Here is a 16,337-nt window from a genome sequence, read left to right as displayed (position 1 = left end):
TCCAAGAAGTGGTGGCGGTGAGTTCCCGCTCGAGAGTGACTTACTCAAACCATAGGAAGCACCAAGCGTCAGGGTGAACAGTCTAAAGCATTTATGTTTCTTAATGTTGTAGCACATCCCTGCAGAGAGCTGCCAGAGAAAAGACATGCCCTCCCCAGGTATGTCTGTAGTGACACGGGCAGGTCATGGAGTTTATATTCCAGTTCAAGGAATTTTGGCTCGGGGCTGTAGCCCGTTTCTTGCAGTGCTTCGGGTAACAAGCTAAATACTTTTTTCAACATCTGGAAATGATCACGGCCCTGACTTGGATTTAGGCCTGCAGAGAACACCCTGCAGCCGGCTGGGCAAGTCATCTGTGACTCAGTCCGGACAAAGAAAGAGGAGGTGCAGGGCGTGGTGGCACACGCTTGTAATCCCCGCGCTTGGGAGGCAGAAACAGGAGGATCGCGCAGGTTCGCAGCCAGCCGCGCTGGCTTAGGAGACCCTGTTTCCAAAGAAAAATGTAAAAATAGGTCTGGGAGTGTAGCCCAAAAGTAGAAGGGCTTCCAGGAACCCCAGTACCACCAAAAAAAAAAAAAAAAAAAAAAGAGGAGGTGCACTGGGTGGGGCACCACATGCGCCTTGCCTCCTTTGAGTGACAACTTCAGGGTTCCTGGTTACTGGAAGTTCCATCTTTCTGAAATGTAGACATTTTCTATTTTATTTGTACACTTTGAAGTTTCTATACTATTTCCATATATGACTACTACTCACTTTTATTAATAGGATATTTACATTTGTAAAGATTTCACATTAGAGTCTCAGAAATTCATGGAATAGCACTTCCAGGAATAGATAATTATTGGTGCTTATTGACTATACAAATCTGTGGGTTTCTTTTATTTATTTATTTATTTATTTATTTATTTTTGGTGGGTCTGGGGATGGAACTGAGGGGCATTTGATTTCCAAGCTACACCCAATGTCCTATTTTTTTTTTTAATTCTTTATTTTGAAACAGGGTCTCACTAAGTTACAGAGGTCCTCACTCAGTAGCTGAGGCTGTCCGCGAACCGCGATCCTCCGGTCTCAGCCTCCCAAATGCTGGGATTACAAGTGTGGGCTACCAAGCCCGGCTAAAATCAGTGGGTTTGTAACATTTCCATACATGCATATAATGTGCTTTGATCGTACACGCCCTCCAGGGAGCAGGGGTTTCTGTGACAATATAAAGTGAGACCTGGTTTCCTTCAGATAGGAGAATATTTTCTTATTTCCTTTCCTTGAAAAAGATAAAAGCGGAGCAGAGGTCATGTGGGATCTAGTGATTCAAGTTTTAAGTACAGCAAAACAATCCACACGGATCTATAACCCTGCCATAGAACAATTAGAAACAGCAGGTGACCTTTCTAACAAAGCTCACAGCTTTGGTTAGGCTAGCACCTTGTCACCACAAAGGAAAGGAAAAAAAAAAAAAAGCTTTTTTTTTTTTTTTTAAAGCGGCAGCATAACTTGCCAGATCAGCAAATGTTTTTCTCTGTTAAAGTTTGGCAACGAACGTGATAGAGGCCAGCTCTATCCTTAGCCCTTCCTCCCGCCCCCGACTGTACCACTGAATCCTTGAAACTGGGGTGACTGAAAAGAAAAGGGAGGGAATCTGTAATTGTCAAAACCTGTCCCCTTCATGCTCCTCAGCACGGCCAACTTTCTTTTAAGTTGGTAATAAGCATAATCTGTTTGGGGGCTTGCTGGGTTTACTGTTCACTGCCAGAGAGAACACTGAACTTTGGACCAGAGCTGAGGGGTGAGGTAAACAACAGGACTATAAATATCCGAGTTTCTTGCTGTGGCTTTGTGGAACTACCCCAGCAAGGCAAAGAGAAAGGAGTTGGTCTGGTCAAAAGGGGTTGTGTAAGTCTGCCTTTGTATTCCAATACTTGATTCTTTTAGAGTCTGGGAAATATTTTTTGAATGTGATAAATGTGTTTTTTTTTTCCTATAATAGACTTAGAAGATAGATAAAGATAGACAAGGGAAATAAAAATAATAAAAGAGGGGGGAAATTTTCAGAGTCAGTACTTGGGTGTGGTGAGTGATATTCCCAATGCATACTTTTGACGAACTTGTTGATTTCTTATTTGCCTGTGTTATAGCTGAACATAGAGGAAGGTGGAGAAATCTAGCACTTTCGCTCTGCAGAAGGCTGTCATGTTAAATAGGCACTAGTATATGATCAAATTGAATGCAGAGTGAAAACAAATGGTGGAGGGGGGCAAACAAAACAGCCCCTGGGGGTTTGAAGAGCGTTGACAGAAGTATGCTCATTCTCCAGTGTTGTAGAAATGTCAGGAATACAGTGAACAGACGCAGGGAAAAACAAAAAGTGTGGGAGTGGGGAGTAGACTCCATCCACAGTGCGGAAAGAATTAAAAGCCAGTCACAGTCGGGTGGTCTGTGAGCGGATGCAAAGCTTTCCAGTTTCTGTGGGGAGTGGGAGCCTTCAGGTAGATGCGGGGCTTCCGCTGCTGCTCAGGTGGCGAGGGTGGAGAAATACCTACATATCCTGCTTTTAGTGGGGGATTCTAAACAAATATGGGTTTATGTGTGGACAACTAATCCAAGTTCTGGAATTGAAAAGTGATGAGATTATTGAAATTGACAACTACTTTTGTGTGTGTGTGTGTTACTGGGGATGGAACCCAGGGGCATTGTACCCTCAAGCTACACCCCCAGCCCTATTTTTTAGTCACTTTATTTTCTTATTTATTTATTTATTTATTATTTATTTTTTGGCGGCACTGGGTGTGGAACCTAGGGGCTTTTCTACCTCTGGGCCACACTTCCAGACCGATTTTATACTTTATTTGGAAACAGTCTCACTAAGTTGCTGAGTGCCTCAGTAAGTAGCTGAGACTGGCTTTGAACCTGTGTGAGCCTCCTGTCTCAGCCTCCCAACTGCTGGGATTACAAGCATGTGCCACCATGTCCGGCTTTAGTCTCTTATTTATTTATTTATTTATTTATTTATTTATTTATTTATTTTTGGTAGTACTGGGGATGGAACCCTTCTACCTCCGGGCTACACTCCCAGACCTATTTTATATTTTTATTTGGAAACAGGGTCTCTTAAACCAGTGAGGCTGGTGTTGAACCCGCACGATCCTCTTGTCTCCACCTCCCCAGCGCAGGGATTATAAGCGCGCACCACCATGCCCAGCTAGTCTCTTTATTTTTGAAACGGTCTCACAGAGTTGCTGAGTAGCTGAGGCTGTCCGCAAACTGCCATCCTACTGCCTCAGCCTCCCAAATGCTGGGATTACATGGGCCACCATGCCTGGCCAAATTGACAACTGTCTGATTGCTATGGGATTAGTGTCCAGGGAATCCAGTTTTGTTATTTATCTGTATTAATTTTATACAACCACCTCTGAATTATAATTAAATAAAAAGTTTATTGTATAAAAATGATTTGAAACAACAAAATTGAATAGCCTGACTATAATGATGAAAAAATCTGAACGTGTGAAATTTTTAATCCTCTGCCCTTTGCCAATGGCTTATTTATCAGAACTACAAATGAGGTTTTTAGAGGGAAATAGTGGGAAGAGGCTAAATAAATAAATTAGCACCTGGGGATAGGAAATGAGGGGAGGAGACTTTTCATTTATATTTGTTACTTAGCAGTTTGAAACTACATGCTTTATGGCAAAATGAGGACACCAAATGTTGTCCTTATTCTGAAGATTCTACATAGCTACTGAATTTATTTTTACTTGTTTTGCAATGCTGGAGATTGAACCGAGGGTCTCTCATGAATTCATTGTCTAGAAAACAGGGGGAAATCTAGCCATTCTAATAAGAAACGAAACAGCTTAAATTATTCTGATGTTCTTTTTGCCATCCTAGGGCATAGACAAAACTGACTGCTCTAGTTATTACATAAATGTGCTGTCTAGTTCCAGGAAGCTTCCTGAAAGTTCTGGCAGCCAATAAACAGATTGAGTGTTGAATTTCTGAGTCTTAAATGGTCACTGGCAGTGGATTTGTGATGTTCTTCCTCATCCAGTTTTTCTATCCTTGATCTTGTTTATCATGGTTGTGGTTATAGCATTACGGCAGATAGTTTTGTATCTGAAGAGATTAAAATCCTATAGTAACACACAGCTATACTTTAAGGATAAGGAAACAAAAGAAAGTCATATATGAAATAGAAGTATGGAAGGTTTGGACTTGAAGAGATAAGGGACATGAGTCACGTTTGTGTTGGTAGTCTGCCCTCAGCGCCAGCTCCTTTCATTTCGGTCCCAAGTTCTCTACTTCCTCTTCCCTTCCTTAGATTGGGAGAAGACAGGAAGAAGCAGACAGAATTTGGTGTACAGCAAATGAAACTCAGACTGTGTGTGCGGAATGCTACGTGGCTCTACAAGCCAGCCTGAACACTTACTCAAACACGTATCTTCTCCTAGAGAGGTGCTTGGCTGCCTGAGCAGGCACATTGCCACAGGATACTTCCTAGTTTCTCTCTATGTGTATTCCTTCCCCTTTGTAGGAAGATTTAGTGCCAAAAGGCTTATTACAATGTGGGTAGTGAGACCAACAAAATGGAGACAGAATCCACCAGCTAGGTCTTTATAGAGAGTGCAAGTTTACATGCTGGAATTATGCAGATTCGTAGTTATGACTGTGAAGTTATCTATGAAGAAGACTACAGGTTTTCTCTTTTACAGGTGGGCCCCTGCAATGTGGAGAAGCCTGGGGCTTGTCCTGGCTCTCTGTCTCCTCCCTGGTGGAGGAGCAGGGAGCCAGGGCAAAAGCTCCATTTGCAAGCAGCCCCCAGCCTGGAGCATACGGGATCAAAACCCAATGCTGAACTCCCAGGGCACCGTGACGGTGGTTGCTCTTCTTCAAGCCAGTTGATACCTGTGCGTCCTGCAGGCATCCAGGTAAGGTAGTGTGGCTCAGGGCATTTTTAGGGAAGAGCTATTAAATAAATACAAAAGTATGCAAATAAAATAAAACTGGAAACTACACACACACACACACACACACACATATGGACGGACAGACTTTTTGTGTCTTTATAGAACAAATTAGAAGAGAGAAGACTTGGAGGCTATATACCAAAATGTTCACAGGATTATGAATATTTTTCTTCTTTTGAGGGGCTTCCGTTTTCTAACTGCCTACTATATATGTAGTACTCTTGCAACAAAAATGTTTTAAAATGCACTCCTACCAATGGGTCAGCTATTTCAATATATGAAGCAGGGAAATGTTTTGCTACAGTTCAATAAACTTTACACTTGCTATCAAAGACCTTGGGTCACTTAACAAATGTATTTAAAAATATTTATTGGCTTAGTCACCAAAGACCAAATGACTAGCACTTGTGCAAGCACTTAGCATAATAGATTTTACTGAGCATAATTTTTAAATAATTCTAAAAATGAAGCTTTCAAAGTCTTACAATAATATAAAGAACAAGTATGGGTCAGCCAAAAATGGTAAGGTGAATTTCACAGAAAAAAATGTGGAGGAAGAAAGAAGAAATCACAAATCACATCAAATCATTAATTGAATGTATTTTTTTCAAAACATTTTAGATTGGAAGACCTGCGAGTAAAATTGGAGAAGGAAGGATATTCTAATATTTCCTATGCTATTGTTAATCACCAAGGAATCTCCTCACAATTAAAATACATACATCTTAAAAACAAGGTTTCAGACCATATTCCTGTTTATCAACAAGAAGAAAACCAAACAGATGTTTGGACTCTCTTAAATGGATACAAAGATGACTTCCTCATATATGACAGGTGGGTACACACTCACATACACACCCCAAATAAAAGCTACTTACTATGTACGTATGTATGTATGCACTAGGGATGGAACCTGGGGGCATTCTACCTCCAAGCTATAACCCCTCAACCTATTTTATTTTAAAATTGGAAACAGGGTCTTACTAAATTGCTGAAAGCCTCACTAATTTGCTGAAGCTCACTTCAAACTTGCAATCCTCCTGCCTCATCCTCCCAAGAACTGGAATTTCAGGCATGTGCCACTGTGCCTGGACCTTTGTATTTATTGTTTTATACCACTCTTTCCTCCCTCCCTTCCTTCTTTCCTCCCTTCCTCCCTTTTATTCCCTGTACTGCTGGGGACCCAATCCAGTGCCTTGCAACATGCTAGGAAGTGCTGTACCATTACACTACATTTCTAGCCCAACAACCTTCTCTTCAGCATTTAGAAGTGAAAACTAATTCTTGCCGGGTGTGGTGGCACACACTTGTAATCCCAGCATTTGGGAGGCTGAGACCAGAGGATCGCGGTTCGCGGACAGCCTCAGCTACTTAGTGAGGCCCTTCGCAACTCAGTGAGACCCTGTTTCAAAATAAAGAATAAAAAATAGGGCAGGGGCTGTAGTTCGGAGGTTGAATGCCCCTGGGTTCCATCCCCAGACCTGCAAAACAACAGAAACAAAAAACAATAAAAAACCCTAATTCTTACTTTTTGAAAGGTTTTCATCTTTTGATTCCTATGACTCTATATGCTCTGCTGGTTTCTCCCATCTCTCTCTCCTCCCTTCTTCTCCTTGTTCTTCTTCCTACATTCTTCCTGTTTATTCTGTACATGTTTGTTATTCAGGGTTATTTAGGTTTGCTTCTCTTCACTCTGCACATTCTGTATGAGAAACTTCATTTATTCCTTGACTATACTTAAAACCACATATTCTGATCAACCCAAATATAAGCTTTTTTTTTTTTTTTTTTTTTTTTTTGGTGGTACTGGGGTTCCTGGAAGCCCTTCTACCTCTGGGCTACACTCCCAGCCCTATTTTTATACTTTTTAAATTTGGAAACGGGGTCTCTTAAGCCAGCGCAGCCTCCGCCTCCCAAGCGCGGGGATTACAAGCGTGCGCCAACTCTCCCGGCCATCAACCCAAATATATACAAAGTGCAAACACAAGGCTTGAACTCCAGACCAGGACTTCCACTTCATAGATTCACAATGAGTCATTCACATCTGGATCGATGATCTTCTCCTAAAACTTGCTTTTACTTTAACCCTTTGTGTGTTACAGAAAGCAATCCTGTTGGGGAGAGATGCAGCCAAGCCGTAGGGTCCTATAATCCTTTTGTGTCCACCTCTCCCCCCTCGCCATCATCTGTGTTGTAGGATATCCCAGACACCACCACGTGCAGTAGCCTTATGACCACGTGCGTTTCAGAAAGCGGTGGCAGGCACGTGTTACTGACTCCTATCAGACCTTCATCTTGGGTCAATCACTTACCTCAATGGATTTTCAATCCTCAGTATATTTATTTTTTCTCCATAATCACTCTCTTAAATTACTTCCCCATGATCTCTTCTCTAGATGTTTGCAACACCTCCCTTTACTGTTTCCTTCTTGCTCTGTATTTAATAGTAAGTGACTTAAAATAAGGAAAGGTATTTCTCTTATTACTACATTGCCCAGTTTCAAAATAGGCCCAAACATAGAGTCAGGTTTCTATATTTCTGAAATGGCTTTTGTTAAAGTGAAGCATATAGAACAGTTTACCATTCCAGAAAATACATAAAGAAAATTGAATACATTTTCTCCCCTATAAATTTCCATTCTGATTACATAAACAGCAGGATCCATTTGTATATCATGTACAGCTGTAATCTGGACATTATGCAGATGAATAACCACACTTTGCAGATTGCTTATCTGTAATCTAATTTATACTTTCAAGGCTACATACTTGCAGTTTTGAACTGTAAAATGTGTTAATCATTTAAGCATTATTGGCATGAATCTACTTTTGGGTCCAAAAACAAATAAAATATTTATATTTTGAGAGCACTTTAATTCATACATTGTCTCCTATGAAAATATTCTTAATTGGTGCTTTATTTTCTTTCACTCTTTAGAGTCTGGTGAGCCAAACTCTGCCTGGGCTTAGGGCCTATTTGATTTTACACTAGATATCTTTTTAATATTGTATTTCAGTTTTTGTTTCTAAACTTCTAATTTAGTCAGCTGTTAAATATAACACCTTGATATTCATACAAAGACCTATTTACTGAGTAAAATATGGGCAAAAAATCTACTATTTGTGAGAATAGTGTTATAATTCCAGTTCTTTCCTTGTGCTAACATTTTTGTGCATCAGATTTTTTTGGGGGGTCTGGGGATGGAACCCAGGGGCATTTGACCTCCAAGCTACACCCCCTGCCCAATTTTTTATTCTTTATTTTGAAACAGGGTCTCACTGAGTTGCAGAGGGCCTCACTAAGTAGCTGAGGCTGTCTGAGAACCATGATCCTCCAGTCTCAGCCTCCCAAATGCTGGGATTACAAGCATGTGCAGCTTTGTGCATCAGCTATTTTTTATTTTTAAATTTTTATTTATTTATTTATTTATTTAATTTTTATTTTTTATAAGTGGAACATATTGGGAGTGGTGTACATTGACATTGTGCTTCATGCCCTTTCCCCTCCCTCCCCCTTCTCCCCTCCCAACAGAGAGTGTCTAGGTTAATCATGTTGTAATTATGCTATTACACATATTCATATGTAGCTCCTCCCTTGAACAACCTCAGCTTTCTTCCTCTCCTATCCTTCCGTTCAAGCTTTGCTGAGATTTCCCCTCCATCATCTGGAGTCCCTCTGGTATTACCACTAGTCCCTAGCTTGGACATATTAGAGAAAACATATGTTCCTTCTCTTTCTGTGCTTGACTAATCTCACTTAACATAATATTCTCTAGTTCCTTCCATCTTCTTGCAAATGCTATTATTTTATTTTTCTTTATAGCTGAATAGAATTCCATTGTGTGTATTTCCCATAATTTTGCAATCCATTCATCTATAGTCAACTGATCTTTGACAAAGGGGCCAAACTCATAGGCTGGAGAAAAGACAGCCTTTTCAACAAATGGTGCCGGGAGAACTGGCTATCCATTTGTAGAAAGTTGGATCTGAATCCTTACTTCTCACCATGCACAGGAATCAATTTGAGATGGATCAAAGACTTAGATATTAGAACAGAGACTGTGAAGTTATTAGAGAAAGGCATAGGATCTACACTCCAACATATAGGTACAGGGAGTAACTTTCTCAAGACTTCCAAAGCACAGCAAATTAAGCAAGAATTAATAAGTGGGATCTCCTCAGATATTTTTTAAATAAATGGGCTACTGAACAATGCTAGGACATTTTTATGTTATGCTCTGATTTCTTGTGTGGAATTTGTGCTGCCTTAGCAATTATAAAAAGCTTACGTGGTTTCTAAAGCATAAATTGTAAGTTGATGGTATGAATTCTGGTAGAATTTATCAATTACAAAATTGTATTTGACCAAGTCATAATGACTATACTTTACACTTTTGATACTTTTAGTGACATCTATAACATTTCAAAATGCTAATATTAAATTAATTATAGTGCTGACCTGGTATATAATGCTTGGCAGCTTATTTGTAAATCCTATTCAAAGAAATTTATAGACGGTATGAAAGTATCTTAGTTATAAGACTATGAACCTATAATTCTTATCACAAATTATGTTTGAATGTTTGAGTGGGATCACAATACAGAAGAGAGTGTATAACATGTTTATCTTTTTTTTTTTAGATGTGGCCGTCTTGTATATCATCTTGGTTTGCCTTACTCCTTTCTAACTTTCTCATATGTGGAAGAAGCCATTAAGGTTGCGTACTGTGAAGAGAAATGTGGAAACTGCTCTTTCAGGGTATTTTTCTCAATTGTTTTTACTGGGAGGAAAGAGGAAATCTAAATAAGTCAATGTTTCATGATTAATTAGCTAAATTGTTTTAGGGTATTAAAAATAGAAAATAGTTTTTATAATTACACATATTTCTGTTGTGTAACATATTTTTAAACATCTTTTAAAGATCCATACTGCTGCCTTTATCTAGAGTTTTAGAAAATAAAAATCAATTTAGATCACAGTTCAATTACTACTGAATGATATTGTATGAATACAAATGCTTATTTAGTAAGCATATAAAATAATACCATTGTAGAAAGCTGCACCTTTTCACACAAGAGCTTTGTGATAGCAAAGCTTACCCATGGCATTATTTGTCAAGGAGTTGAGGCTATATAACTACTCAGTATATTTTTTTTTTATACTAGGGATTGAACCCAGGGGCATTCTACCTCTGAGCTACACCCCTATCCCCATTTTTTTTACTCCTTATTTTGAAACATGGTCTCTCTAAGTTGTGGAAGGCTTCACTAAGTATCTGAGGCTGTCCATGAACCACAATCCTCCTGTCTCAGCGTCCCAATTACTGGAATTACAAGGTACGCCACCATGCCTGGCTGGTAACTTTAGTTTATCAAGGACACAAGACTACCAGCTTTTCTGTGAAGTCCTTATAGTTTCTTCATATTCTGAAATTTGAATTATTTTATTTACTTGAAAATATAAAAGTTTTCTATTAATTTTTCATATTTTTCTAATACCTATAATTGTTTTGAAAAGCACTATATTTGAGTATTTTAAATAAAAAAGATAAAGAATTGGCTTTCATTTATATTAACTAGATTTTTTTTCTCTCATATTGAGAAAAAGTAATTCAAAGCAATGTTAAAATAGGGCAGACTGGCAAAATTTGAACTCAGGTTTAATTATTTTTTTTTTTTTTTGTTTTTTTTTTGGTGGTACTGGGGTTCCTGGAAGCCCTTCTTCCTCCGGGCTACACTCCCAGACCTATTTTTATATTTTTGAAACAGGGTCTCTTACGCCAGCGCGGCTGGCTTCGAACCTGCGCGATCCTCCTGTCTCCGCCTCCCAAGCGCGGGGATTACAAGCGTGCGCCACCACGCCCGGCGTTGAACTCAGGTTTAAAAACAATTCTGATTTTTATTTGTGAGCTATACTTTCAGATTTCCCCCAGCTTTAAAGAAAGATAAGGAGCATAACAGGTTAATTATTTTGGTTATGTCATTTTTTTGCATTTTAATCTTCATAATCTATGAGTCGTTTTCTGATTTTAAACACGATGACTTGAGGTAATACAAATAAAATATTAACTTAGTATCCAACCTATATTAACTAATAAATGCCTCTTATATATACTTCTCATATATTGGTATTGTTATTTTACATTTGTGTAAATGCTTGATAGTTATAAATATGCCTAGTTATACTGAAAAAGGGCAAAGACACTCTCCATAAGATGCTTAAAATTTATGTACCACAGTTATTTATTTATTTAATTTATTTAGTGGTCTTGGGGATGGAATCCAGGGCTTTGTGCATATCAGGCAAGTCCTCTACCACTGAGCTACACCCTAGTTGAACGAGCTACTTTTAAATAACAGTTATAAGCCAGTAGTAGTGGTGTATACCTATAACTCTTAGGAGGCTGAGACAGGGGAACTGCAGGTTTAAGGTTAACTTCAGCAACTTAGTGAGCCTCTCAGCAACTTAGCAAGACCCTGTTTCAAAAAATAAATAAATAAAAAGGTTTGGGGGTGTAGCTCAGAGGTAGTATGCTCTTGGGTTCAATTTCCAGTACCAAATGAATGAATGAGTGAATGAATAAATAAATGTATAGCAAATAAATTTGAGTTTTTCTATTTCATCATTTGCTAGATGCCATAAATTATATGACATATTATTTGATATACTATTAAAAATGCTGCCAATTAAGGTATGGCACAGTGCTAAAACATTAACAAGAGTAGGATGGACTTTAATTTTAGAAATAGTAAAATGTTAAAAAATATGCACCATGAGCCAGGTGTGGTGGCACATGCCTGTAATTCCAGTACGTTAAAGACTGAGGTAGGAGAATAATAGGTTCAAGGACAACCTCAGCAATGAAGTGAAAACTCTCAGCAACCTAGCAATACTGTTTCAAAACAAAAAATAAAAGGGTCTGGGAGTATAGCTCAGAGGTAGAATGTTCCTGGGTTCAATCCCCAGTTCCACACACACACACACACACACACACACACACACACACACAAAGTAGTATAGAATCAGTGAAATGCAGTGAGTTTTTCTTAAATTAATTAGACTTTTTTTGGGTAGAAACTCAGAGGCTTTCTACCTCCAACCTACACCCCCAGCCTGATGTTATTTCTTTACTTGGAAACAGGGTCTCACCAGGTTGCTGAGAGTCTCATTATGTTGCCGAGGCTGGATTTAAACTTGCCATCCTGTTTCAGCCTCCTAAGTACTGGGATTACAAATGTGCTCCACCATGAATTAGACTATTATTAATGGCTATTTGTGCTTTTAAATCATTGAACATTTATTTTAAACACTTACCACATTGTTTATAAGTTTATAATCAAATACTAAGTTCTCATTTACAAAGTAACTCATAAATAACCAGCAAACACACCCCTTACTAATTAGTTGTATGGTAAAAATCCAAAGGGTAACTTTTCAAAACCTTAAGAACATTATACTTTACCACTTAGCGAGTAATTAGGTTTTCTGTTAATTTTGTAGTTTTCAAAAACCAACTTTTGATTGAGGTTTAACATTACATTGCTATATGTAGAGCTTAAGCTTATGTTTTTGCATACCACAACACAATAAAAACTGTCAGTAAATTAAGAAATTTCTATCATGCAGAATGGAAGATTATGGTCAGTGAAAAATGGGTAGTAATTTGCCACTTTTACCTGAGAGAACTTTAGTCAAGCTAAATTAGTAAAGCTTTGGTTAAGTTCAAAACATTTTCCACTATATGTTAAAGTATGAAAAACTACCAATTTTGAGCAGAGTTTATCAGTATTTTTGAGATATCAGAAAGAAAACATTATTAGATTAGGTGCATTGTTGACACAGGTGCAAAAGGTTCCATGTAGGTCAACTAAGTTTAGGATTTGATATTTGGTTGACCTGACTGCAACCTAAGTTCTTTCAGCCAATTTACTCAGTTTTGCTTCTATGGATATAAATAATTTGGCTTTCTCTTTAGACTTAAGAAAAGAGTAGGGATTAAACCTAAATTAAATTCTTTTTCATTGGTATGATGCTAGAAATACTAAAGCCAGCTCTATCCTAAAACTAGTTAGAACTCATATATGTTAGTTAGCTTTATAAAAAATTTCATGTATTCCTGCTAAATCTATTAGCTTATTAATTAGTAAGTGATTTATAAATCTGTTCTAGACTCTGGAAGATGATGACTTCTGCAAAAATGTATCTTTGGCTACTGTGGAAAAGACAAGCAGTGCTCTGCAGCCACATCACCATCACCAGCATCATCACAGGCACGGGCATCAGCACCTCGGGAGCAGCGAACTTGCAGAGAATCAGCAACCAGGAGCAGCAGATACTTCTTCACAGGCGCCACCTCTAGGCCTTCACCACCAACATAAGCACAAGGGCCAGTTCAGACAGGGTCACTCAGAGAGCTGACAGATGCCAGAAAGTGAGGGTTTACAGCTCTCACTTGCACAGAAAAAGCTCTGCCGAAAGGGGTGTGCAAACCAGTTACTGTGTAAGTTGTCCAGAGATCCAGATGCAGTTCCTAGTAGCTGTTGTTGCCATTGTCGACATCTGATATTTGAAAAAACAGGGTCTGCAATCACCTGACAGTGTGCAGAAAACCTCCCATCTTTATGCAGCTGACAGGGGCTTAGGGCAGAGGAGAATGTCATTGAATCTTGTCAGTGTCGGTTGCCTCCAGCTGCCTGACAAACAAGTCAGCAGCTCAATCCCACAGAAGCTGGCGCAAAGTGAAACTGAAATAATAGGGCCAAAAAGTGAAAATGAAATTCAAACTAAATATTTAGAGTAAGATGTACTTCCCAAGTCAGTCTACACACAAATTTATTTTTAGCATTTTTACAAACCACTTAATCAGTGGATCAAAATTAAGAACTGGATTTGTATGAACACAGAGAAATCGCTAAATTGGCTTCTAAATTTAAATTTTATGCCCTAGAAATTTGACCCAAACCAAATTTTTACTAGGAGGCAACTGAAAAGTGATTGCAGCTTTTGGTTAATGTGTCTTTCTTTTTCTTTTTCCAGTATTCTATTTACATTGATGAGAACAGAAACGTAAACTATGACCTAGGGGTTTCTGTTGGATAGTTAGTAATTTAGAATGGAGGAAGAACAACAAAGACATGTTTTCCAGTTTTTCTTTACTTATCTCTCAAAACAATATTATCTTTTCTTTTTAATATTACATTTTAAACTGATTAAAACTGTAAGGAAAGAAGTGGGTTTTGTCTTTTTAAGATCCAAAATACTTAACACATGAATATTTGCTAAAAAGCATATATGACTGCATTTTAGATTTCTACTTATCTTTTTTATACTTATATCTTGACTTTTACTATCATCTATGAATAAAAACCTTTGTATCTTACTTTCTTTATCTAGCATTGTATCACACTCTTGAATTTTGAGTGATTGAAAGATGTAATGAGAAGGAAAAGAATGTTGTCTATCTTTAGACTGCTTAGAGTATTTCCATAAACAATGATAGTTTAATAGGGAAACTAAACCCTATAAACTGGAACTCCTTTATGGATAATACTATTAAGCAAGTAAAAATGTAGTACACAATTGGCTAAGATATGGATTTGTCAAAATAAACTCAATACAAAAGTTTAAAGCTGTCTCTTTATTATTTAGGCAGTATGCTTATATTGAAAATAGAAGTGATTTTATTCTATCACTTCTAAAGAAATTAAATAGTAATGAATTTACAATGGTGTTCAAAACCGTTTACGTTTAAAGTGAGAATCTTTGCCAACAGCAAGGCGTCGTTCTAAATCACGAATGTTATCACGAAGAATTGCAATCTCCTTGTTCTTTTCTTCTTGAAAATGCTGAAGTTTCTAAATGAAGTAGAAAAAAGTTTGTTACTGCAATTCAGTAATAATTATATTAAAAAGGAGGAACAAAACAATAAATAATATGCCTCTGATTTAAGCTTGTATTTAAAAAGATAACTTAGTTTGAAAGATTTAAAAATTCAGTTTTGTGATATTTAGTGAGGAAAACTGGTATAAAGATACAAAAAAATCTGTTTTATACATATGAATATCTATAGCCAGGCATGGTGGAACACACTTATAATCCCAGTACTTGGGAGTTTGAGACAGGAGGATGGCAGTTTTGAGGACAGCCTCAGCAAACAGACTCTCATTAACCTAGAAGACCCTGTTTCAAAATAAAAATAAGGCTGTGGGTGTAGCTCAGAGGTAGAAAATCCCTGGGTTCAATCCCCAGTATTTATACATATGTGTGTGTGGGGGGATATGGTACTGGAATTGGACCCTACCTCTGAGCTATACCTGCAGTTCTATTTTTATTCAATCACATTCATATATATGTATACATATATACATATACATATTCATATATACTGGGAATTGAACCCAGGGAAATTCTACCTCTGAGCTATACCTACAGCCCTTTTATTTTGAAATAGAGGCTGGTTTCAAACCTTTGCTTTTTCTCTCTCAGCATTCCAAGTACTAGAATTACAACCCACTATGCCAGCTTCTTAAATATTTTTCATAAATATTAGAGAAATTATTTTTGAAACTGGGGATTGAACCCAGGTTGTTCTATCTCTAAGCTATATCTGCAGACATACTTTAATTTTTATTTTGAAATGGGGCTTGCTAAATTGCTGAAGCTGGCCTTGAACCTATGATTCTCCTGTCTCAGCCTCCCAGATGCCTGGGTTACAGGGTTATACCACCACATTTGATTAGACAGTTTTTATAGAGACATACTACAGAACTTATTTTTAAAATAAATTATGGAAGAAAAATTCACATACCCTTCTGTAGATACTGTGTGGCAATATAGTAGCATCCGGATATGATTTTGATTTAGTCTGAACTCTTGCTAGTTTGGCTTCAAACTGAACCAAATTTAAAAAGAAAGTTATTTGAGAACATTCTAGTTTAACAATTAGAACCAACTGTTTCTATAAATATAATCCATGATTTTAACAAATAATCTAATGCAGGTGCATTTTTATAGAACAGATTATAGAAAAATAGTCCAGAAACAATTATATAGAAAGAGCAAGGAAAATCCAAACAAATTAAACCTGACTGTACATTAAAGTTAACTGGTAAACTTTTTACTTTTACCTGGGGAATATTTTTTTGATACTGGGGATTAAACTCAGGGTCATTCTATCTCTAAGCTACACCCCCAGCCCTATTTTTATTTTTTATTTTGAAACAAGGTCTCACTAAGTTGCAGAGGGCCTAAGTAGCTGAGGCTGGCCACGGTCCTGCAATCCTCCTGTCTTAGCCTCCCAAGTACTGGGATTACAAGTGTGTGCCACCATGTCTGGCTCTAGGTTGAGGATTAGAATAACACTATCTCCAGGCTAG

The 16,337-nt window shown here is 37.8% G+C and overlaps 2 protein-coding genes across 2 annotated transcripts in view; one reads left to right on the top strand and one right to left on the bottom strand.

Moving 5' to 3' along the window:
* Window positions 1-1,865: 1,865 nt before the first annotated feature.
* On the top strand, window positions 1,866-13,785 carry SELENOP (selenoprotein P). Its single transcript, XM_080710464.1, has 5 exons — window positions 1,866-1,890; window positions 4,707-4,922; window positions 5,583-5,795; window positions 9,603-9,720; window positions 13,132-13,785. The coding sequence occupies exons 2-5, from the start codon at window positions 4,720-4,722 to the stop codon at window positions 13,702-13,704; spliced, it is 1,107 nt and encodes a 368-aa protein (XP_080566590.1). The 5' UTR covers window positions 1,866-1,890; window positions 4,707-4,719; the 3' UTR covers window positions 13,705-13,785.
* Window positions 13,786-14,693: 908 nt separating this feature from the next.
* Window positions 14,694-16,337, bottom strand: part of CCDC152 (coiled-coil domain containing 152) — a gene marked incomplete at both ends in the record, with an annotated part of 30,866 nt that continues 29,222 nt past the window's right edge. Inside the window, 2 exons of the mRNA XM_080701221.1 lie at window positions 14,694-14,816; window positions 15,770-15,853. Coding sequence (XP_080557347.1) covers window positions 14,694-14,816; window positions 15,770-15,853 — 207 coding nt within the window. The remainder of the gene's footprint in view (window positions 14,817-15,769; window positions 15,854-16,337) is intronic.

Source organism: Muscardinus avellanarius, assembly GCF_963383645.1.
Source record: "Muscardinus avellanarius genome assembly, chromosome: 1".
NCBI classification, from domain to species: Eukaryota; Metazoa; Chordata; class Mammalia; order Rodentia; family Gliridae; genus Muscardinus; species Muscardinus avellanarius.
This window is presented reverse-complemented; position numbering and strand designations above follow the sequence as displayed.